The sequence below is a fragment of the Megascapheus bottae genome, chromosome 26, assembly GCF_031878675.1.
Source record: "Megascapheus bottae isolate mThoBot1 chromosome 26, mThoBot2.hap1, whole genome shotgun sequence".
In the NCBI taxonomy this organism is placed as follows: Eukaryota; Metazoa; Chordata; class Mammalia; order Rodentia; family Geomyidae; genus Megascapheus; species Megascapheus bottae.
Window position 1 is genome coordinate 9,151,280 of NC_143534.1, and position 26,030 is coordinate 9,177,309.

The window sequence follows — 26,030 nt, forward strand, 5'->3', positions numbered from 1 at the left end:
AGTAGAGATAATACAAGATATAACACACTACTCTTAGTTTGATAGATAATTATGCCACTTTTCCATGAGGATGTTGAGTAGTTCTTTAAGAAAAAAAATCCACTAATGGACTTAGTGAGAATTAGCATCAAAAGCAAATTTAAATAAAAGTCATTTGGGATTTCCCAAAACCTTTTGTTATAGGCTAAAAGTGGTTCAGATTTGAACCATGTTATAGGGGGAAAGATAAATTTCTGCACTTAAAATCTTGATGTATTTTTCAACCTACATGTCATTTTAATAGCTTGGTTATATAATTGCTATGGTAATAATTAGGTTAACGCATTGTACTTCTTGTCTGAGGATCACAGTAGGCTTTGATTTGTCAGCTACTAGGAAGTAATGGCCCCACATAAGAAAAAGGTTTAGCTGATGAATCAGAAAATTAAATGAATTAGATGATTAAATGACTGTCCCCAGTGTCAATCAACTCTTTGACAATGAAATACATAATCCAATAGGTTTAGTTCTGAAATCTCATAATCTTTTCACTCAGATTGAAAAGAGCATTTGCCCTATCTTTCGATCTTTCCAGCTACAAGTTCCTGCCTGGGGATCACTTATCATTGGGAGTAAAATGGACTGTGTGCTTTAATTTACAGAAACCCAAGCTTTTGTTCTTCTTAATCTTTGCTCTTTTTCAAGGTGTATTTGTTCAGAAAAGGAGAGATATTTAGGCAAATGGGGTGGTTTCTCTCTTCAGTGGACATTTTGAATGAGGCCAAGATCTCTCTTAGTCAACCCCAAGTGAAATCTCACCACATACATTTGCTTATTGCTTTTTTTTTTCTTTCACCCTCCCCTCCTTCCTGCTTTTTCTGGGATGTCATGTTATGCCCACAACTGTGGCCTCCCAGCTGTTGCTGTTCAGCTGTTGTATTTTGTCAAGCAGGAATTTCTCCTTTTTCATACTTAAGAACACAGGCCAGTAAGGTTAGAACTTGGGATGGATTGGGGAAAACATTTGGTTGGGGTAGGGATGTTGAAGGGGGGATTGGAAGGGAATTAGAAACCTCATCCTGATAAGTATAAATTGTGTTCCTGCCGCCAGGCTGGCACCAGATAAGGGCACCTGGTGTAGTTTGACAAATCTCAGCATCTTCAAGACAGCACTGGGCCATGCCTTCCAAGGCTTTCTTTTCTTTTTTCTTTTTATCTGGGTGCCTTCCACATGCAAACACCATGCTAGACAGGGAAGCCTCTTTCTTTTCCCCCACCCTTCTTGCCAGTGCTCACATGTTATTTTCTGGTACACAGTCTCTGTCCTCCCTCTCCCCCTGCTCCCTCTTTCCCTCCCCCTCTCGTCCTCCCCCTCCTTCCCCTGGTAGTGTCTGGAAAGGAATCCCACTGTTCATTGCAAAGACAGCTGTTGCTACTTCAGAGATCAGCCTTGGTCAAGGCTAGTGAAACTTGATTTCTTCGGCACACAAACAACCTGCAGCTTCTTTCTTCACCCTGAGGATTCGCTTACCCCCTCAGACACACAGCTGTCTAGAGAGAGACCAAGTCAGAGAGGCACAGAGAGTGAGAGAGAAAGGGAGAGAGGAAAGGAAGAGAAAGGAAAGAGGGGGGAGAAAGAGAATAAAGGCTGTGGGGAGTGTTGTGATGGAGAAAGTAGAGAAAGGAAAGGTCAGATTAGGGAGGGAAGCGTTAAGGTGGTTGGGTGCTGGTTCCAGGGGATTGACCTTTACTCCCCTTGGAATGGAAGCTCCTGACAACCCTGGAGGGGCATCTCATTTTCCAATGCGCAGGTATGTATACAAAAGCCATCTTCAGTTGGAGGAGCTCTGCTGAAGGGAGATAAATTCACCACTCTGTATTTTTAGCTCTTTATTAAAAACAAATTCAGAAAAATACAAATGACAAAAAAAAACTAGTAGGAGCTATTCTCTAGAGAGAATGAGCCCTTCATATGCACTTAAAAATGTAAAGCAACGGTATAATACTGATTTCATGAGTAAGGGTATTTAACTAGATGCAGCTGGTTTTAAGACTGTGATAACAAAGTGATCACATTGGGAGGAAAGGGATCCCTTTAAAGTTAACATTGGTGATGCATTTATTCTTAAGTGATACCTTTATGGATCTAAAAGGTTTATTTAAAATGTATTTCTTTAGGACTTATTTGGATATTTTAAAGCATATATATGTATGTACATATTTATATTTAAAAGCTTGTTTATTTTTGTAAGTTGCTAATGGACTGAGTCAAGGAAAAAAATACATGGCCACAAAGCCCAGGATTCTCCCAAGTACTTAAAAAAATTCATGTGCATTTCAAATTTATTGTTTGATAATGATGGGAAATCCCATTCTAAGACCTGTATTTCCTGCTCCAAATGGCTCTGAACATATTGGACTTTAACATTTCAAGGGCAAGGGATTGTTGTTATTGTTTGTTTTTTTAAAAAAAACTAAAATAGTTATGTTAAAATATGATAGGGAAAGACGCTTTGGATTCTGGTTATAATGAGTAGGAGTGAGGGACAAATGAAACGTATCAATAAAGATGACTTTTTGAGTGCATTCAACTGCACTTTGAGCATCTTTGTTCAGGGTTATCTGTAGAAGAAAAAAAACTTTGTTTCATTCTGAACCTGAACCACAAGGTTATCAAGGGCCAGTTTTTAAATTATAATATATACTTTCCAAAAATATTGAGAAGTCAGGAACTATATTCTGGGGCACTGACTGGGGTGGCAGGAAAAGCATTCTCCAGTTCAAGTGATGTATACTCTGCGAACAAATGTTTCTATTGAAAGGTTTGGTTTTTTTTTAATGCTAGTGATAATTCAGTGCTCAACAATGGTTATTGGACAAGAGTCTGCATGGGATGAGGGCCGAGGAGGGAAGTGGGAGCTGAACAGCACTGTGCACACTTGTCTTGGAAGGCCTCATAGAGAATGAGGTCATTCAGAAACTTTCCCTTGAAGTGCTTCCAATTCTTGAATTGCCTTTTGTTTGGGAAATGAATAGCAAGTTGATTAAAAAAAAAAAAAGGAGACAATTAGGGAAGGTAGGGGGATGGGGGAGAAGAGTATAAGGTTTTTCTACAATGGAACTAAAACTAGGAAGACAAGCAGGCCTGGTCCACAGTGATGTCAGCAGGCTGTGGTGTCACGACCAGTTCCTGTCCAGGAGAGGGCCCTGCTGATGTTTTCATTCCCTCCCACTGCTGTTGATAAGATTCTTGGCTAGAAAAATCATTTCATTGAACCCAAGTGTTCAACTGTGGCCCAGTGGAGCTGTCTGCCAGATTATTCTAACTGCCAAGACATGATACCTGATGGCTCATTACTGCACAAAAATGGAAAAAAAAAAAAAAAAGTGGGGTTGGGGGGTGGAGGGGATTGGAGGCTATTGAGGCTATTTTTTTTCTTTCTGCCAAAACAATAAAATGAGAAATTTCAGCTTTTCATCAGATGGTATCTGGTTGGATGTTTTTATTTTCATTTGAAGCTCAAGAGCTTTTGAATTCTGTATTTTCTTTTAAAGCAGGGAGTGTGTACGTGCTGTGATCATAGCAACAGTGTAGATATTAGAAATGAAAGCTACAAGTGGAAGGTTGTTGTCAATAACTCCTGGGATAGGGGTGTGAGAACATTCTGTTTCTGGTGTGAGAACATTCTGTTTCTCGTTGGCACCTATATCAAGTACCTATACGCTCACTACATTATTGATGCATTTAGCAGCCAAAGAATTTAAACTCAGCTCCACTCCATAAGCTTTCTGTGGATCATATCACCATATTGCATATAAAGTGAGTTTCTCTTTATATTTGACCCTGGTTTTGCTTCTTATTTTAAATGGCAAAGCAAATGTGCTTTGAAAACTATGTTACACTGTAGTTGTTAAATAAGGCAATAACCTCTGCACTTGTAATTCTCTCCCTCTGACCTACTTTCATACTACTTCACTCTCCTTATGGTATGATTAAAAGCTGCTTTGAATCTACTATTGCCCCCAGGGATTTGAATTTAACAAACTGCTGAGAAGGCTTAAGTCAGTAAGAGGGTTTCCCTGTAGCTTCTTCTGACTAATTCACATACAATTTTAAAAAAAGAAAAGAAAAGAAGTATTTTAGAAGTATATCTGTTAATGAAGAATTTTCTAACTTTTAGGATGTAGGTGTATATAGGGTTTTATCCTACAGCTGATCAGAAAATATTTCTTCTTTGATTAACATGGCTGTATTTTCCTTGTTTCAAAGGCTTCTTCTGTTCATTGCTTTATAACATAAATTTAGTAGTCAGCTGATTATTTGTGTGGGCTTATATATACAATACGTGGGAAACAAAGAACTATTAGGGTTCATCTTTACCAATTAATAAGTTGAGTAAGACAATTAAAAGATTAAACAAAATCTCATAATTTCAAAATTAACTGGTAATAGCTGGGGTAGAAGTAAACAGTGCTATTAGGGAAAGTTTGGGTATTTGGGGATAAAATAATTCATTTTGCTGCAACTGTTTCTTAAGTGTTTATGAACTAAGATCTGGGCTCTCAGAAAAAGGCAATATTTAAAAGATGAAGGTTGGTCTAGCTTTACATTTTATTTCCCTGCAATTAAAAGATTAAAAGCCAGATAGATTGTTCAGCTGAATAAGGGAATCAAGTCAATTATGTACAGGTAGGACTTAATGAATATCATAAGCAGGTTGGTCCATATTTTTCAATACACCAAGCCTAGGGTAAAAGATGCTATGTAGATTTAAAGTTGACAGGTAAAAATTTTCTTCCATCATCTCTTAAGATGGTTCTATTGTCACACAAGAAATTGACGAGAGAAAATTAAAAAAAATTTTCCATATTGTATCAGATATTAGTTTAAGCACTTGCTTACTGTGACCTAAGCATGCCTTGGTTTGTGAGGAAGAAAGTCCGTAGTATGATTATCTGGGTTGCTTTTTTTTTTAAAAAATAATAATAGAAAAAGTGGACACTGTACTTTTCAAACAAAACTACAAACGGTGTATATACCAACATATATGTGTAAAATGCATATGTACACATCAAAGTGTACATATACATAAACATGCACAATCCCAAAGTTAGAAACGAGTCCTTTATAAACAACATGAAAACTGAAGGCAAAGTATAAACTTCTGGTATACACTTTATGATGTGGATTTACAATTTGAAATTTACCATGACGTTTTACATACTTGTGACTAAATTGAAAAAAGCTGGTGTCACCCAAATTCCCCAAACAAAACCACCATAAGGAAAACGATTAAATTAAAATGTCCCCTTGCAAAGGACATTGTTTAAAGAGCTTGGACAAATCACTTGGGAAAAATTGCAGAAGTTCGTTTGTGAGAGTCTTGCCACTTTGTAATTTAGTCACAAATTTTTAATACTTGAAGCTCTGGGGCTCGGTTACTGTAGATCCGAGGCGCACAGTCCCTCTTGGCTTGTAATTATTGTATTCAAAACATGGATACGGCAGGGTTCTAACTTCTTTTTTTTTTAACCACTGTGGTTTATTGCTGTTTCTCCTTTTCGGTCCTTTTGTACTCCTGGGTGTTTTCAAGTTGATCCGGAGACGGGGGTGGGGGTGGTCTTTCTCCTGCAAGCTCTGCGGTTCGGTCTGTGAATGTCACTTGGGACACTCGCCTGCCACCTACTTGGCCCCCACACCTCGGGAGCGCTGTCCGCTCGGCCGTGGTTCATCCCCACGCTGGCAGGCACCTCCGCCGGGGAGGGGCGGGAGCCGCGCACGCGTGGGGTGTGGGGAGAAAGCATGCTTTCTTTTCTCTTGTTTTGCTCTGCTAGTGCACTCGGCTTTGGCACTACAGCGGCGCTAAACCTTCTGCATACAAGTGGCCATTGCGGGCCCCGTGCCAGGTGCCCTGGAAACCAGGAATCGAGCGGAGCGCGGGCAGGGCCAGCGCAGTGAACTAGTTTGCAGGTCTGGATGCCCAGGGGACCCTAGGACTAGCGTGGCCAGGGTGCAGGAGCGCGGGCCGTGGTGAACAGGGGGGCGTGGCGCGGCCGGAGGGGGCGTGGCGCGGCCGGGTGGGGGCGTGGCCTGGCGGGGGTGGGGCGGGAGCGGCTTGGCTGGGGCGCGGGCCCGCAGGGGTTAAGCAGCGGCGCGGCGCGGCCAGCGCCCCCGGGAGCTCCGCCCCCGTCCCCCCCCCCCCCCCCTGCCGCACCTGGCATTCGGCTGCCGGTCTCCTCAGCGCCGGCGTTCGGAGGGGATTGGCGGAGAGCGTGGGGGGGGAAGAGAATGTGACAAGTGCCGGTCGGCGGCCACCGGGAGGCCGCGCGCACCTGTCCCTGCCCGTCTCGCGCCGCCCGCGGCCGCCGCTCGGACGCGCGCAGAGCAGCCCCGCGTGTGTCCCCCCCGCCCCCGCCCCGCCCGCCGGCGCCCGAGAACATGACTTCTGCCTTCAAGCTGGATTTCCTCCCGGACATGATGGTCGAGGGCCGACTACTTGTTCCTGACAGAATGTGAGTGGACCGGAGGGGGTCGGAGGGGCCGAGCGGCTGCGGGGCCGCCTCCCCTCCTCACGCTCGCGCGGCGCGGCGCGGGGCCGGCGCCGGACGCCTGCGGGACCGGGAGGCTCCGGGGGACCTGAGGCGACCGGCGGGGCGGGGTGGGGCCGGGGCCGGGCCGAGCGGGGTGAGCTCAGTCGGGGTGGGATCCGTGGGTTCCGGTGAGGCCCGGAGAGCTGGGGCTGTGGACGGGGTGTGGGGGGGACGCGTGACCCCCGGCCCGGCCGGCGGAGCCCCGGGTGCGGGGCGGGCGGGGCGGGCTTGTGTGCACGCCGGGCGCTGGGAATTCAGACCCGGGCGCCCGCTCGCGCCTGCTCCCAGGCTGGTGCTCGCTCGCTCTCCCCCCCCCCCCACTCACACTCTTCTGACTTTACATTTGCAAAAAAATAAAAAAGAGCAAAATCTAGTCTAAAAAATTTTTTTTTCTTGTGGTGGGGAAGAGAAAAAAAGGGAAAAGCAAAAAAATAAAAATAAAAAAAAGGACAGTTATAAAGCGTTCAACTATCCAGGTATACGCTGTTGAGGGAATTAAAGGTATTTTATTTTATTTTTTACGTAATCATGCTGGTTTGCCTGATGAGGCAGTCTGTAATTTATTACTGGAATTCTGCTGGTCTTTCGTGTCCTTGCCCAAACTAGGGTCCAAGCCTTTCTTGGAAGAAGTAGAGGGCTGGGATTCTCCAGGAAAAGGAAAGTATGTTCGCATGTGCCGACATTTTTTTTTTTTATTAAAATTCTGGCTTGGTAGTTTGAATAGATAGTACTTGTATTTCAGGCATATTACATAAAGGAAAACCTGAAGAGATTGCCAGAAATGATATTAGAAAGGTCTGTGTCCTTTTAAGGCATGGAATATGCAAAATGTCTCATATCGGGTGAGACATTTAATAGTGGATTTTAGGCTACGATGTAGTGTGTGTGTGTATGGGAAGGGATTTCTGTCTTTAGTGGAAGTACATAGGAAAATGTTTTCTGTGCCCCGTGCCGTAAGACTTTAGCATCCCTATGCTTTCTGGCACCTTAAGGTACTCTTCGAAATGTTCCGGCCATTCCCAGCTTTATGAGCCGTTTCCCTGGCAGCTAACTTTTCCATGTGATGTTAGGCTCTTTTTTCTGCTATGTTAAATGTTGGGAGTTGAGATTCTTGGAAGCTTCCCGGTAGTAGCTGAGTATTAAAATAAAAGTGGAAGATAGGGTTGTTAGAATCTGTTAAATGTGAATTGTATACTTCCCCCTCCCCCAGTCCATATGCTTAAAATGTCTTCCCATTCTCTGTCAACTGAGATAACCAGATAATACAACATACTGAATTTTGGCCTCTTTTCTTTGAAAAATTAATCTTTATTGGTAATATTACCATGATGTTTGTAGTAAGAAATCTTTCTGACCTCCTTTTAAACACATAATATATTTGCCCATGAATTCATCTAAAAGTATGTATTTTTCTCTTCTCTATGCTTAGGGTTAGGGCCCTTAGAGTTGATCATGATTCTGAATTTATGATCACCTGTTTCTTAAATGACCCTAATATATCTAAGCTAATGAATGCTCTATGGATTTAAAGCATTAATGACCTGTGAAAGAAGCAGTCTGTTGTCAGTTAAATTACGAATTATGGAATTTTAATTTGTCCTTTTCATTTGGTAGATGAATATGACTTGTTCATACCCCTTTCTCTGAATAGCCTTTGTATCTTAGTCATGGAGTTGCCTGTATGGAGAATAATATGACTTCTACCCCACTTCTCTTCCAAATATTCCTTATTTCTTAAGGATAGCTGTTGGAATCAAACCCAGATTCTTTGCAGTTTGTCAGCTATTGCTTAATTGAACTAAGAAAAAAATTTTGCAAAATGACAGTTTTATTGTTTCCAAGATAACTGTTGTGTAAGAAACTGTAGTGTGTTTTCCAAAATGGCTTGTACATAACTCACACTAGACTACATTTGGGGAATAGAGGTGTGTGGCAGGGAAAATCACTTGAAAATGCTTGAAAACTACTGAGGCTGTGTATTTTATTGTCATATTCATGCAGTTGAGAAGATAGCTATGTGGATTTACTGTTGTAAGGACTAGTCGTATATGGAATATTGCTGTTTGGACTAAATTGCAGTCTACTAGATATTGGTCTAGTACTAAAAGGAACTAAAAGCATAGGGGCTTTTCTTGGTGTTGATTTTTTAAAGTGGTAGAAAGTATTTTTAATGCTATTTCCCCACAAGAATATATTAGATATGTTTGGAAGTTGTAATATGTTTGAGTCCTCAGGGCAGATGAATAAATAGCTTTCGAGATGAATTATTACACTTGATGGCCCCACCAGCCATCGAATGTTTAAAGAATCAAGGTCATTTAAGGATTTGCAGTGTGGTATAGAATGCATGCTACAAAGATGGGGCATTTTAAACATTCAATACCCCAACTGTAAATTAAAATGAATATTTAAAATAACCATGACTATTAGAGCTTTGTTTTGTGTTATTATAATTTATTGAAAAACATAATGAAAATAGAAACTGATTTTTTTTCCCCAGTCTCAGAGCTTGAACTTAGGGTCTGAGCATTGCCCTTGGGCTTTCTCAAGGCTAGACCTCTACCACTTGAGCCACAGAACCATTTCCAACTTTTTTCTATGTATGTGGTACTAAGGAATTGAACCCAGGTCTTCGTGCATGCTAGGCAAGCACTCTAACACTAGGCCAAACTCTCGGCCCCAGAAACTGATTTTTTAGAAGATTCTATTTTAAGCTTGGACATTTTGTCTTAGTTGGGGGTAAACATGCATGTGTTTCTTTTTATTTAGTGATCATGCATTTATGTATATATCTATATCTATATCTATATATGTATATTCATTTGGGTTTCTGAATGTTTTGAACTTCTAAAGAAAACTAAGAGTTACTGTCTTAAAATGAGAAATTACAGGTGGAACAATTTATAAACACAATGTTCAGAATTATACTAGAAGACAATATTGAGAAAAGGCTACCAATAAAATAAAATCTTAGTTTCCTCCTCCCCCGCCATGCAGTAAGTAGTCCAAGTGAACAAGAGAAGGTCATCCTGACTTTAAACTCATCAATGAAGTGAACTAACCTGTGTGTTGAGAATGTTCTTCTAAGTTATGATAACTAGTGAACTGCATATGAGCAAATAATGAGACTACACAGTGCTCCCAAGAACATCATTGAGAGGTCTGTAGTGGTGATCTCATGAAATGTCGTTGTATGGGTTACAAAACTATTATAAGGGAAATGTGACTAGTCAAGGAGGAAAAATCATTATTGCTACCTACCAAAATTATTATTAGTGGGAAGCCTACTGTCAGGACAATTCATTTATATGATCTCTCATGTTCACAATAGATCTACAGGGTAACTGTTATCCACCTTTTACAGATCCTGTTTTAAGAACTTGCTTGAGGCACATAGGCCATAAAAAGCCAAGTTGTGGATTTTCTCCTGTGTGAGGGTGTTATGTAAATTTATGTTCAAGTGCTGATTAGGAGAGAACCATAATTAAAATGTATGACAGTTTATTTTTAAATCAGAAAACCAAAATTGTACCACCTGCAAATTGGCATTATGGGGAAAATATAATACATGTTATATATAATATATATGATATATATATTATATAAAATCGCTTTAAGGATTGGTGTATCCTTAAAGAGATTAATACTCATAATTTTATTCAAATTCACTTATTCTTTGTTGACCAACTGATGTGAATATGTTTGAATTAAAAGTATTTTTTTAAGTTTCTAAGGTACCAAGCAACATGAATTTTGTACCACATTTAGAGCTTATTTGTAAAATGCCATTGCAAGTAAGAAAATACTGCGATTATTGGCATATATTGCCTGTTTCCATAATGATCATGAAAGGAAATTGAAAAGGAAAGACTCTGAAAGGAAAGCTGTGCATATGGTTCATTAAGGAATAGTCTAAAAGTATTTGTTTCCATTGGGATTTTTCATTTACCGGTACTTATTTTAGTATCATCTGTCTTCAGAGGACAAAAAATACATCCCACTTTGGCTTTTTAGAACACAAATGTTATCCTTGATCTGGGAGAAGTATTATTTTAATTGTTCAGTCTTGCTATTTAATTGTAATGTGCTGGATTGAGATTGCTTTGGCATCTGTTGATGAGATGCAGAGAACTGGGGAAACAAGAACCCTGAAAGACAAGATAAAAAGGAGATTGGGTTTTCAGATATGAACCTAGTAATTAAGATTTCATGGCATCATTTAGAGCCTCAGAGTGTGTTTTTCCCCCCTGTCCCTAACAGCTATTGTAAACTAAAGTTATATTTGGCCTCAGAAGACTGTATTTTCCCCTTTTGTAAATAAATTGACACATTTCCTTTTAACCCCTTCCTTGTGGAATGAGTTGAACATTCATTCATTTCCCATAAAAAGACAAGGAATATTTTGGTGTGCAAATGAATCTGATGTACTTAAAGTACAACCAGCACATGAAATATACAGTATGATCCAGCTATTGTGAAATATTTCAAGGCCATATTCTTTTTAAGTTGAGCTGTATATGTAGTCTCTGTAGGCCAAAACCCTGGGAGGAATTTGATGGAATCTGATGTCATTGTAGAAAACTAAGAAATAAACAAAAGGCTAGTCCCTTACAACATGTAAATACGATAAGCATCCTTTATCTTACTTGCATTTCAATGGGAAAAATTTATACTTCCAACAAGTTTCAAAGAACTAAGTAAGTCATAGATGTGGTTTACTTTTTTTTTTTTTTGGCCAGTCCTGGGCTTAAGTTCAGGGTCTGAGTACTGCCCTTGGACTTTCTCAATGCTAGAGCTCTACCACTTGGGCCTCAGCACCCCTTCTGGCTTTTTTCTATGTATGTGATACCGAGGAATCAAACCCAGGTCTTCATGCATGCTAGGCAAGCACTCTACCACTAGGCCAAACTTCCACCCCAAATGTGGTTGACTTTTAACCCTGAACTTTACCCAAATTTAGAAAGCCATTTCTAAATTTGAAAGTTATTTCGAATTTAGAATATTATTATGTATCATAAATTTGTTGATCAGATCACAAGGGCTAGGTATTTCTCAATGTAATATTTGTTTAGCTGAACTCTAGGGAGAGTTTAGAAACTACTAATGATTTCCAGTTCATTAGTACCTACAAGTTCTCCTGCCATCCTGTTTGCACTATCAAGGAGGTACCAAGAATATAATGAACCCTGCATCAGTGGTGTACTATTTGTGTAGCAGTGCAGAAAATGCATTTTTATTTTTCCTTAAGAAAAAGCTCTTGCTAAGCTACTAAGAGAAATGGAGCTGTGCGTTCCTGGAAAAACCTATGTGGGAAACAAAAACTAATTAGAGCAGTAAATGTGATGCTCTCAGGTAATTGTAAAATAATTATTCCCCTTTAGCATCATCACTGTTTAATTGTGCCATCCAATATCCTCATGCTCTGAATCCAGATGTGCAGGGATAGAAACCTTCCCTTTCTCCAGGGAATGCGTTTTTCATTTAGTGTGAGCTTTAAGACTCCTCCTAAAGGACTTCTAAAAAGAAAGAGGAAATATTTAGAGAGGTTTCGAATGGTTTCACTCTCCCCATTTGTTCTAAATCTAAATCATGACAGAAATGATTACCCCAACTATTTTTTTTATAGAAATACAATTCCAGTTAGGTGGTTGAAAAGCCTTCTGTGAGCGTATTTGAGATTTACACTTTTACTGCTAGCCTGGAGTTTTGTGAACATTGACTTGTATGAGCCTCACATTGTATGTTTTGTTCAGATACTGAGAGTGAAATGATGTTTTAAAATAAGCTGATAACTTAAAATGGAATGCTAATAAATATGTAATCATGTGGCTTTCAAAATGACATATGAGTACAAATGCTGATTTTGGTTAAATTTTAATTACTCCGTTTGAATGAATGCCTCAGAGCCAACTTACCAGCGAATTATTAGACCCATTTTTTACTTCTTCAGATTTATGTAAATTTAAAGCTGTGTGTAGACTAAACTAATAATTTTTCTTTATTTTGTTCTTCCCTACCAGACTTGTGTGGCCTTAAGAATATAGAAATCTATTCTAGAGAGCTCTTGATTTAAACAACCAGTACTTCCTTTAGGTCAAGGGAGTGTCATCTGGATGACCAATTGACCAGGATCCCTTTCATAGTAACAGTGCTTTAAAAATGACGCGTGTAATGTTTTGATTTTTGAGTATCAGTACTTAAAGAAGTACAAGATGTTTATGTCTTCAGTGACACTGTATGTGAGACTCTCTGACATAACTCTGCAAACCACATTCTCTACCTTACCTCCAGCCCAATAGCTATATTATCTGACATTCACAGGCTCTAATAGGACTGTAGATTTCTTTCACAGATGAATGTGGTGACTCACTACTCAAAATGCGATTAACTACCCCTGATTTATCTGACATTGTGACATAACTTTTGGATAGTTTGGAGTTTTTGTATCACATGATGTACTTTGGAGTACTTTGACTTTCCTACTAAGCTCCAAATTCTTTTACTTGTATGCTGAAGACTTGGTTTTCATGCTTTTTGTGAGGGAAGTTTGTATCTTGACTTATTATCTTATTATCTGCAATAGTCAGTAGACATATCATACATATGTCTTTGTGTATGTGTGTAAGAGAGAAAAATGCTGAAGTCCAATTTTAATGGGTATAATTCACTTCCTCAAAATATCTTTACTTCCTTAAAATAACTTATAAAAGTTATAAAATTGAGGGCCGGGAGTTTGGCCTAGTGGTAGAGTGCTTGCCTAGCATGCATGAAGACCCGGGTTCGATTCCTCGGTACCACATACACAGGAAAAAAAAGCCAGAAGTGGTGCTGAGGCTCAAGTGGTAGAGCTCTAGCCTTGAGAAAGTCCAAGGACAGTGCTCAGGCTCTGAGCTCAAGCCCAGGACTGGCAAAAAAAAAAAAAAGTTATAAAATTGTTGCATAGCTTAATAGAGACGATTTTCTTTATAATGGAAGAATTTAAGGTTCAGAGAGGGTTTACTTTCACTGATCAATCTTAAACTGCAAATTATTGATACTGCTAGAAAAAGGTCACGGGACTGTGTTTGAATTCTTTAACCTAGAACCTCAGATTAATTTCTCTTAAAAAGATGGAAAAAAGAGCTGGCACAGGTGGCTCACATCTATAATCCTAGCTCCTCTGGAGGCTAAGATCTGAGGATTGTGGTTCAAAGCCAGCCCTGGCAGAAGAGTCAGAAAGATTTTTATGTCCAATTAACACCCGAAAAACTGGAAATGGAGCTGTAGGTCAAGTGGTAAAGCACTAACTTTGAGCATAAAACTTTAGGGACAGTACCCAGGCTCTGAGTTCAAGCTCCAGGATGTCACATACACACAAATGAGGGTGAATAAAATTCACTCTGATAGCCCTGTTATATCTTAAGGAGTAAAAAGCTGAGATCCTTTTTAGTTTAGTGGCTGCTTCTATTCATACAGAAAATTCTTGGACCTTGGGATTCTTCTGTTTCTTGGTTGCAACTGTGATACTGCTACTTTCAAAATCTTTTAGATTTTAGAGCAGTAAGGAAAAAAAGACTCTTTGTACAAAAATCTGAACAGTCAGTCTTGACTGGATATTTTCTTTCTCTCTTGGTCTGACTGAATTCTTTATCTTCTGTTTCTTTGCGATTGCCATAATTTTAAGGGCTCTATTACCATCCCACAACCTCCTGTTTGCTATTGAGCTTTTGATTGTTTTAATTGGAGTGGAGCATGTAAATTGAACATTTTTAAAAGGCAAACAATGCAATAAATTAGAAATTATAGGAAAGTGTCAATGATATATTGGTGTAAACCCATGTAAATCCACCGTAGACAGCCCTCTTGGTTCTTTGAAATTGGAAGAAAGCATTGGTGTTAGGCAAGTGAACCAAGTACAGTTGAGACTTAACATGTCATTTGTCCTTGAAAATATCTTCAGGAATATAGTCTTAGGAGAATAAATGAGCAAGTGTTAAGGGGGAAAAAAAAACAGACTGGCTGCTGGTGACTTGTACCTGTAATCCTAGCTAATGAGGAGTCTGAAATCTGAGGATTGCAGTTCGAAGCCAGCCAGGCAAAGATGTTTGTGAGACTCTATCTCCACTCAGCCACCAAAAAGCCAGAGCCCATGAGACTATCTCCACTCAGTCACCAAAAAAGAAAAGGAGCTGCTGTGGCTCAAAGTATTAGACTGATTGCTTTGAGTAAAAATGCTAAGGGACAGTATTCATGCTTCACATTCACGCCCCAGGACTGGTACCATTAAACCATCCCCCTTCCAGCCCCCCCCTCCTCAAAAAAAAGGAAAAAGCAAAACAGAGACTAGGGATCTAAATGTAGATTTATTTAGTTAGGCTTATTTGTTTTATTCAGTTCAATTCTTTGTACCTCAACCTGGAATCAGCGGTAGCACTAACAGCTCCACTTTTCCTGCAGTTTACTTGAATGCATTTCTTACATTTTCCTGATTTTGACCTATTATTTTCCTGACCATTTTTCTAAATTTCAGAAGGGGCTGCAGAGTCAAAACACCTAGGCCATCACTGTTTGTGAAGCCTACTGGAGCAGCTGCGTGTTTCTGTGCACAAAACTGTATTTTGACTTCCTGCATTATAGAAGGGGTGTTGAGTTTTCGGCTTGCACGTAAGGGTAGCATATTTCAGAATGATTAACTTTATGGATGTCATTGTCTTAGCCAGCTATATTTGGCTGTGCTGCAGCTGTGTTTGCTTTCTCAAAATTGTCACCAGGAGGCCTCCAACTGCAATTATTCACTTCAGTCCATGCTGGTAACATCTTTCCTCATGACTTCCATTGTCCACCAAACCATTTTTTTCTTGGTATAAGATTTTGGAAATAACACATGAATCTTTCAGGAGCCTGAGTACTGTTGAATGCTGTAGGCAGCTCTATCTCAAAGCAGTTTGTTAATACTAAATCTGTATGAGGCATCATAATCATAATGCTCTGTCAGGGTGGTGGTTCCTCCTCCTCCTCCTCCTCCTCCTCCTCTTTCTCCTCCTCCTCCTCCTCTTCCTCCTCTTCCCTCTCCTCCTCTTCCTCCTCCTCTTCCTCCTCCTCCCCTTCCTCCTCCTCCTCTTCTTTTCTGCAAGTATGTATTATCCTGATTTTTTTTATTATTCCTTTTCTTTCATGCTTAGATATAAAAACTTGCCCCCAATATCTATTGACGGGTGGTATTTTCCCCTTACTATTACTATAATGGTTTGAATGTATTTTTTTTTTTACTAATTTCTGATGATGTCTTGAAATCTCCTGATGCCAACACTGCATTGGAGAGAAACTAAAGGGCATATATATATGTATATATATATATGTATGTATGTATATATATATATCACTTGCCATGGAATTTACTTTTCTCAGAGAATTCAGGAGGCATTTTTATATTAAAAATCACTTTACACACACACACACATTCTGTTTTAGTCATAGGTCTGGTTACTGTCCCTGAGCTTTTTTCTCCTCCTTCTCTTCCTTCTCCTTCTTCTCCTCCTCCTCCTCCTCCTCCTCCTCCTCCTCCTCCTCCTCCTCCTTCTCCTCCTTTCTTTTTACCACTTGAGCTACAGCTCACTTCCTGCTTTTTTGGGGGTGGTTTAATTGGAGATAAGAGTCTCACAGACTTTGTCTGGTTTAAACCTCGATTATCAAATCTCAGCTTGGTGAGTAGGTGCTGTTACAGGAGTGAGTCATCACCGCCCAGCAATGAGTTTTAATTTTTAGATAAAAATAACTTCTTGGATTATTTCTGTCAGTAGTGCTTACCATAGACATTGAAGAATGGGTAAAAGCTATCCTTTTTTTCATATATAAAAGCTATCCTTTATGGCTAGGCATCTTTATTAAGACACCTACATCCTCAGCTGACTTAGTTTCTGGTCTGTTGTAAGTCCTAAATGATTTACCACGATTCCCCACTTAGGAAATAAAGAGTGCTAAGATAGGTTTCTTTCCTGTTCCACAGTATTGTTGTGAGACTTAGGTTGGGAGAAGAATGACAGCCTAAATATTTTATAGTTTCATAGTACTTAAAACTGACCACAAAAATCACCTGAGAGAATCAAATATAATGAAACCTCATTACAATGGAGCAGTTATTGTTTTCTCCCACAGAATGTCTGTGTTGTAAAGTGTCAGGCAAACCCATAAAACAAGATTGCTCCCCTATAAATGTGAGGAAGTGCTCAGTCCCCAGGATGGTGTTATAAAGACTGATTTTTTCTGCATGATTATTGAGAAAGTAAATGTAGTTCATGTTCCAACTGTGAACTTGTGGTTTTATCTTCCATTCTGGAATCAACTGAGACAAAAGCAGTGTCTTCACCCAGTATCCTCATGAACACATTCAAGCCTGTCTACATCCCCACTGAAATAGATGTTTATTTCCTTATGGGAAGGGCATTAGTCAATGTGAAGACCGAAGTGCAACTTTGACAGTACGACTATGGAAGGAAAATAGTGTTAGCACCATGGTCTAATGGTCTTATTTGGTGCTTTAGTCACAGAAAATCTGAATAACATAAAGGAGTCTGCAGGAGGAGACCATCCAAAGAACTCAGTGATTCATTTTTCCCCTTTATGATATAGCAAAGTATAAGATAGTAGAATGTATTTGATCTGTAGCATCTCAGTGGTTCCTAGCTGCGGATCAATTGTAGTTTTTGCCTTTTTGTACTTAACAAACAGCTACTTACTTAAAAAAAAATAACATAGCTCTTTAGAGAGCCCTAAGTGGTTAGAGTAGTTACATGGTGTGAAGATTTGATCCTAATGTGACAAATAACTTGATTCATTTATATCAGACCTGTCCAGATTGAGTTTGGAAGCTTAATGCTTGACTTGTGTATCCATTGGCCAGGGAATTTGCTCTGTGATGGATTGTGGGGAATGCTTGGCACTTAACTGTGGCTAAGAACATGGCATTAACTGTCAAAGCTCTCGGTTTGAATGTGGCCTCCCAAAAGCAGGCTCTTGACTCACATAGTAAAGCACTTTGCGTTAGGGTAAACTAGAAAGGGACCTTTCTGATGGCAGATTGGATTTGAGCAACATCAGGAATAACTGCTGTTTCCAAGTTTGTTGAAAAAGGCAATCTAGGTGTGAGTCTTCATACTGGCAAATTAGAGAAGAGAGACAGTCACATATACTGTAAATGTTTTTTGTACAAAAGAACTGGTCCTTTATAATGAACATTTTTCCAGCAGTGTTCTTGATAGTCTTATATAGACAGATGTTAAGTTGGGCCAACTTTTGTCCATCTATTAAAGTAATTGGAATTGGACTGTTGACAGCCTCAACAGTTGTATGACAGCTACATGTTAATTTTGCCCTTGTGTGTGCTGTGGATGTAATAATTAGAGATTGTATCTAGTACCTTGTGCTTGTCTAGACAAGTACTCTACCACTTGAGCTATAACAATAACTCTGAATGATCCAAATATAATTCTGGTTTAAATCAAGAAAAGAAGAGAATTATGTAGACCCACAAGCTTAAAAACATGTTTCCTCGGTTCACAAAGCTAATACTTTAAGGGATACTGCCTTCCTGTGGATAATTTTTGAAAATATTGTAAGATTTTAGTCCTTTTCCAATTAGGATACAGCATGGACTGACTGTTAAGCTAACGAGTTTATCAGCAGTGTTCAGAAAAAAAAATACTTGTAAGTTGTCATTTCTTTTCAAATGAGAACTTTACATTTATGTACTTTAAAGTGGTGGTACTAGAAATTTGAGTATGTGCCTCTCTCTAAAGTTTCTAAAGCCCTGAGGCCTTTCTATGAGTCTTTTTGAAGTTTGACCACTAAAGCTTCCTTATTAATCTTCTGAGGAATTCTTGGAGCTCTTCAAGGTTATTAGCAGGTAGAATTTCTAGTTAATGTTTACAGCTGAACATAGGGTGAGTTCTCAATGTGAAATATGGATTATTAGCTGAAACAAACAATCTTCTGCATCTTAATTATATGCTTTCCCATAGAAATTACTTTTTTGTCTTCATACCCAGAGAAATTTCTTAGACCAGAAGACAAGAGTGTTGTAGCTGTGTTAGAGGAAAGAAGTCCCTAGTAGTGTCAAGGTCTCTTAATGCATGAGACCCTAAGGATGTAAGAACTTGATTAGCATTGAATGCTAAAATGGATACCTCATTTATGATCACAATATATTTTACGAGGATGTTTCTTTTGAGAATTCATTACAAATCAGCCATTTCTCCCCCATTTACTTTCAACTCCTTAACCTTTGCCCCTGATTTTGTTAGAAACTGGACCCTTCTTAGGGTTGCCTCTAGCCCATACTATACTTTCTTGTGAATTAGAGAAAAGCTCTCAGGTGGTATTCTTAACTCTTTCTCTAATTGGTGGCTTTATTTAATATCTTTTCTATAAATAAAACCATTTTCACCCACTTTTTCTTACGTGGATCATGTAATAGAAATAAATAAACCTATAAGCAAAGATGTCAGTAGGTTTTAGACAAGTGACATCTACAGTATCTAGTCCATTTCAAGATTCTTACCCTTTTACTCTCTTCATATCTTTTTGCTCATGTATATAAACATGTGATACAATCCTAGTTTTTCAGCAAATGATAAATTTCTGTCTCATGTAGATAATAGAAAAGTTCAAGTAGAATTAATACATGAATTGGTCTAACCTACAAACAGTTTTATGCTGAATATGAGCTTGTTGAAATGCCTTTACTCTTGGCAGGAGACAAGCACTGTAACCTAAAAGGATGTGATTTGAATGGCGTTTTCATGCCCTATGTGCTTCTTGTATTCTTGCTACTGATGCAAGCATTATCTATAATTACATTTTCAAGTTACTGAAAATTGCAGGCTTTGTTGAACAAAAATACAGCCCAAGAATGGAATGCATATCCACTCTATCCTCATCACAAGGCCCAATACCATAACTCTTGACTACATGATACCAATTCTATGCTCTGATTAAGCACTTAGTCAGAAGGCTATTGGGTTTCCAATAATGATAATTGGAAACAGTCCATCTTCTCTATTTTCATCTCAGTTATAGTAGAATCTCCTATACCAAATCTTCGGTTCCAAGATATACAATAATAAGCCCCACTTTAATTTAGGTATGATTATACAGGGCAATAGAAAAGGTTCATTGAAGTATAGATACTATTATTGCCTTCTTGGAGAATGCACAATAGAGATTCTAACACAAGATATTTTCATACTCTAGCTCCCCACATACAGTTAAACTTTTAAAACTTCCTTTGGATATCCAATGTATCATGTATCATAGTAAGATAAAAAAAAGCATCCTGGAAAATTTTATTCTTCAAGTTGCAAAAGAGGATACCATTTGTAATTTCAGTGAGAATCTAAGTCATTTGTTATTTTAAAAAATAATCTAACATGTATGTCAGTATATTTGCTTATTATTGATCATGATTTTAAAATTCGAGGGACTATTTACTGAAAATAAAAAAAATGTTCCTTGGTTTTAAAAAACTAACAGGAAGAAAGAGTTATGATGACTATTGTTTTGTCTTTCAAGCATTGCATCTACTATATGGTATTTTATTGTGTAATTCATTTTCCAGATGAGTAGACCTGAAAGTCTTTTGACAATCTAAAGGAATTATTTTTTGCCAGTCCTGGGGTTTAAACTCAGGGCCTGGGCTTTCTCAATGCATCACTTGACCCACAGTACTGTACCACTTCTGGCTTTTTCTATGTATGTGGTACCGAGGAATTGAACCCAGGGCTTCATGTATGCCACTAAGCCATGCTCCTGGCCCCTAGAGGAAATTTGTTATCATAGTTTTAATCCAAAGTAGAAACAGTGAAAATATTTGACTGAGGTTGCTTAGAAAATCACCAAACCATTCCCTGTTCTTTTGTGCTTTTCTCTGACATGTGAGACAAATATGTCCTCAAACAAGGAAATAGTTATTGGATTACAAATTATTGCCAATTAAAAATCTTTTGGGCACACACACACATACATATACATTTCTATACACATTTATAAATGAATGATTTAATCTGTGAATGTTGTGCTACTTTTTAAAACATAAACTCTAATTCCAGTGTATGTGTGTGGGGTTTTAGACAGACTACTTCATAGTCTAATATGAAGGTTACAATTCCAATTACATTAAAACAGTTTTACTTGTTCATAGAGCCAAAATAAGGTGACTTTAGGGTTTGAATAAAAAATCATCTATAATACAACACACCCAGAGAGGTCTTTTTCATTTTTCTAAATGCAAATGTATTGTTTAACTTGGTTTACAAAGTCTTAGCAATGACAATTCTGAGAGATAGGCATTCTTTATAATCTGTCCAATCATAGATGAGGGCAGCTCAATTCATCATATAAATTTTCCCTCTACGAATTACAAACAACTTTCTCTTTCGTTCAGGGCACTTTTTAAACGGTTGTATCTTTATTATCATTCTTAAAAACCCAGCAAAACTTACTTTAAGAAATGTAATTAACCTAGAATCAAAGTGAATTAGTTTTTGAAGTTACCTAATTCTCAGTTTTTCTTGTGTGCCCTTATAGTAGCAAACAGATTCCACAGTGGTTTTATAAATATAGTGTAAGTCAGAAAATATACTGCAGTTCTACAGCTTGTTCCATAGATTGAATACTTAAAATTAGGTTGGACAGCTGAGGAGTTTAGATTTATGAGTCACAATTGACCTATTAATTGGCTACACTATTAGTTGTTTTGTTGTCATATAGAAACAACTCAAACATTTTCTGTTCTGTTCCCTTTTTTTGTAAAATGCTTGCTAGTAAACACAGTATCTTAAGTATCATTCTTAACACAGATATTGAAGCCTAGAAAATTGCTGGTAGTTCTAAGAGGCATAGAACTTTATAAAATGGAACTATAATTCTTAAAGCATTAACGCTTGGTAATTCAGACCTTTAATCTGTGCTGTTTACTGACTGCCTATATGTGAGACTGGAGGGTCTGCACTTTTATTTAGGCCATGTTGGATTAGTAAAGGATTTTATTGTTGGAATACAAGTATTAAGCTGTTATAGCTCCTGAAAGTTCTTCATTCTTTACCCTACAGATCAGATAAGTGTTAAAATATCACCTCATTATTTTGCTTTATCTAGATTCTTTAAAATTATTTAATGTACCCTTCATTACTAAGAACAGGCTGTTGTCTCTTGGTGAAAATGTACATGTTAGGTTAGTACTTTTATGATCATGGACACCAGATTGTAGAGCCTACTTCACTTGTGATGGCAGAAAATTAACAATAAAAGTATTGCCTGCCTGCCTGCCCGCCCGCCCTCCCTCCCTCCCTCCCTCCCTCCCTCCCTCCCTCCCTCCCTCCCTCCCTCCTTCCTTCCTTCCTTCCTTCCTTCCTTCCTTCCTTCCTTCCTTCCTTCCTTCCTTCCTTCCTTTTTGAAAGAGCTACAATACTAAGTATCCTTCTCCATTCAGTCAGATGGGATCTGGTATTAGTTTTGCAAGTAAGGAATTCTGAATTTTTATCTTGCTGATACTTTTGCTACCTAAACTTTCCTTAGAGCTCTTTTATTTATCCTGGATAAAGCAGAACAAGTAGACACAAATGGGTGAAAATGAGAGGATGGAATATCAGACACCTAACTGGCCATTCCAGAAATTGCCTCCAATTCTCCTTAGTACTCAAGATAAAATACATGTGGTCTCTTCTGGTATTTTGCAAGTTTATACCTATTGTCCCATTATTATTATTAATAGTGAACGTTTTTCTCTTTAGAGAGTGTACTGGATTGTATGGTCATTTTGTGAGTTCCCTCTTTTCATGTCTGACCTATATCACTAGATTTCTTAATTATAAATGCTGTGTCAATTTCAAAAAGTCTGTACTCAAAACCATTCTACAAAAATACCTTCTATGCATCTTATCTATTTTACTGCACATAAGTAGAATAATTTCATTTCAGTCATTACTTTAAATTTCTAGTTTTTCTCCAGTCCACTTACCCAAATCATTACAAAAAGCTATTAAAAAGCGAAATCTTTTAATGTTGTAATATATTGGTACCCTGCTCAGGGTACTTTGTTGTAGGTTATTTCTGTAGCTAATGTTTTTCTCCAGTCTAGATCGCTTGTGCTAGAAATTCTTTTGTATAGCTCTCTGAATGACCTTCCCTCAGCATTTGGATTCAGTGTTGAGGACCCTGAGATGAGACTTGCCGAGCAACCTTTCTGGTGTTCAATTCAGTTATATTCATGAAATAACTTTTCCTCATTCTGAAAAGCTCAGATACTTCTGATGACTTTCAATTCAAGCGTGACTATCGCCAGAAAATGATCTGATGGTATTGCTTTTGTTTGTTCTCCCACTGACCTTTCTGAAACAGTAACAGAAGGGCTCAACCACAACATAATGCCTCCCCCCCCCCGAATTCCAAGGTATATTTTGGAATTTTAATCTCTAGGATCCTTTCCCACTCTACAATGCTAAATGCCCTTTCTCATGCATTGCTAAATGTTCGAGGATTTGTGAAATATGGGTGTTTAAAATAGATTTCCTGATTTTTTGCATTTATACCCAGCTATTTGTTATTCAGTTCAGCCACCAGCATCTGAGCCTCAATGGACCATGTAATGTGCAGCTGTATTCAGATGTAATGCTTCCTCTCCCTAAATGTTTCTGTTAGAAACTTAGAGAGGCAGGCTAAAGATTGCGGATAACCATGTTGCCTGCATTAATTTACCCTCTGGAGCTACACAAATTCTGCTTGGCAATTTTATTTTATGACCAACAAGCAGAGCAAAGCTTGTGATCTCCATCTCTGGTAGTAATGTTGACACTGTGTATATCAAGTCTATCTGCATTGATATCAAAGGTACTTGTACAACTAATTCAGACCACAGGAAGCTGTCTGATCTGCATGCATAAATATTCTGGAAGCAGGCTTATTCCTGTGAAACATCAGCAAGGATTTAAGTCATACCTTGCCTAGATTAAAATAGGTCTATAAACTAGTCTCTGAACAGAGAATTTCTTACGAGAAATAATTTTGGGATCATTTCTCTTTAGCCTTTAGTCAAACCTTGTTTCTAATTTGCATTTATTATTCAAATCTGTGTTTCCTTTTGTATTTGTATGATGTATCTTTGTTTAGAGGCTATAGCTTCTACTAAATTTAATTACTTCCCTTTGAGGCTTTAAATTGAGGGCAGCTTCTATTAATTCTTAATTACTTTCCTCTGCCATTTACACACTAAAGGTATGTTACTAATTACGAGTATGTTCTGTTCAGTGACAAGTAGTTCCGACAGTCTCAATATTTATCTTTCTTTGGGGACCAAGTTTTATTTCTCTAATCTTATCTTTTATTAAACATAAAAGCAGACATTTCATTGATACATTGGCCATTCTTAAGATCCAGTAGTGTTCTTGTAAGTCCTAAGACAAGTAAATGGGAATTATATTTGGCTCTGTGTTGCCACCTGGTGGTGTTTCAATCTCTTTTGGCCTCATACTAATCTCAAATGAAAGCGTATACTATTGCTAAGTTTTACCTTAGAGTCTGTATGGGTATGTGAAATAGTTTTGCTCCTCTCTGGTGGTTGAGTGGGTTAGAAAGCCTCAATATGATCTGGGTGAGTTGAGCGAGTGTTTTTGGTTTTTTTTTTTTTTTTTTTTTTTGGTTTGTTTGTTTGTTTTGCAGGTCCTGGGCTTAAGCTCAGCACTGTCCTTGGACTTTCTCAAGCTAGAGCTCTACCACTTGAGCCTGAGCACCACTTCCGGCTTTTCTCTATGTATGTGGTACTGTGGAATCGAACTTGGGTCTTAGTGCATGCTAGGCAAGCACTCTACCATTAGGCCAAACTCCTGGCCCTGAGTTTTTTGTTTTTTAATGTCATGAGATTATTTATTACATATTTTTGACTGTGTCCTTAAATTTCTCGTGACCTTTTAATGATTAGTTCCCCCTTTCGGATTGTTTCTCATGTTCCCCATGCCCATTCTTTCTGTCTTCTGACTGTGGCGATTTTTCTTCGCTCTGGTTCTTATTTTGTTCTTCTCAAATTTCCCTTTCAGGGGAGCCTACATCGTTAACTACAGTATTTAGGTTGAAGGTGGTAAAATGCTATTTCTCAGCATTTGACCTTTTAATCTGGATATTTTTCTGATGTGCATTTTTCAGCCTCAGTAGCTAGGCATAGTGTCAAAAACGGTAGGTAATGGATTCTCTCTGGTCCTTGGCACATTGTTAATGTTTTGGGGCTCTGTTTGACAGTTTACTAAGAACAAACTGATTCCCTCTAAGGAATCTTTAAAAAAAAAAAGGATAATAAGAGTTGTTTGTCCATTAAGCAAAGTCCACAAGATTAGGGTATCTACTCCACAAGATTAGAGTATCTCTTGGCCTAGCTTTGGCTAATTTTGCACATCTTACTCACTTTAAAGTGGGTTTATTATATACTAGGTTTTATATTCAATGTGCTTCTCTTTCAGAGTCCTAAATGTTACTTAATTTTTAAAAATTATATAGATGGGAGCAAAAAAATATTGGGAAATAGTTTGAATTAATAGTGGCAAATCAAAAATTTGAGATTTCCCCATTATCGGGGAGTTAGGATTCACAGCAAAAACACGAAGACTTCAGTTTGTAGTTTTTTATTGAATTTTGTAAAACAGTTCTATAGTTTTTAGAATTCCTGGTTGGTAGCCATGTAAAGCTTCTTTCTCTGCTAATAATCCTAGCAGAAGAGCCAGACTTTATATGGAAAGTGTTGTATTGCTCATCCTTGTGAGGAGCAAATTGCACCAACAAGAATGAGCATCAGTCTGTATTTCAGGAGTGAATGTTTTAGTGTTTCTTAAGAAATGACTTCCTTCTTCCTCTGATATCTGAGCTCTCTTTGAGAAGTCCCCTTGATAACCTCCAGTTTATTCTTAAGAGAAAAACATTTCTGGGAAAGAACACATCCAAGATAGTTTGGCTTGTATAACATTGCCAAGTTGTACTGATATGGTGCGTAAAATTGAATGGTATTTCAAACTGTAATGCTTATTAAATTATTAATACAGTATGGCTATTGACTTACACAAGGTGTGAAGATAATTCTATTAGTAAGTGATTACTTAGCCACAAAAATGCATCTGAAGAATAGTAGTTATGGTACTGGAATGGTAAGACTTCTAATAGGAGTTTCTATTATTGGTCACATATTTTGCAGTTCATAGATATAAAAATAATTCTGAGTGAAATGTAAAGTATTTCCAGCACTCATTTTGTTTGTATTATACATATAAGTTTATAAATTATGCATAAATTATAAAAGGTGGAATAAGTCACTCTTACGGCTCTTACTGCTCCTATTATAATTTGAATTGTGATTTGGTAAAAAATATATACAATCTAAAACTATTTACTTAAAGCACTATACATGGGCTAGAGATTCATAATTATTTTAAGTTATATTAGTTGGGTTT

At 38.2% G+C, this 26,030-nt stretch overlaps 1 protein-coding gene across 12 annotated transcripts in view; it reads left to right on the plus strand.

Moving 5' to 3' along the window:
• The window catches only part of Celf2 (CUGBP Elav-like family member 2), a 672,814-nt gene that overhangs the window by 406,931 nt on the left and 239,853 nt on the right, over positions 1-26,030 (plus strand). For 4 of the 12 annotated variants that reach the window (XM_090318884.1, XM_090318886.1, XM_090318885.1 and 1 more), the window contains exon 1: positions 6,201-6,492. The exons of the other annotated variants lie outside the window; for them this stretch is intronic. In XM_090318884.1, coding sequence (XP_090175010.1) covers positions 6,419-6,492 — 74 coding nt within the window. In that variant the 5' untranslated portion in view covers positions 6,201-6,418. Of the gene's footprint in view, positions 1-6,200; positions 6,493-26,030 lie in introns of those variants that run through there. 12 annotated transcript variants of the gene reach the window in all.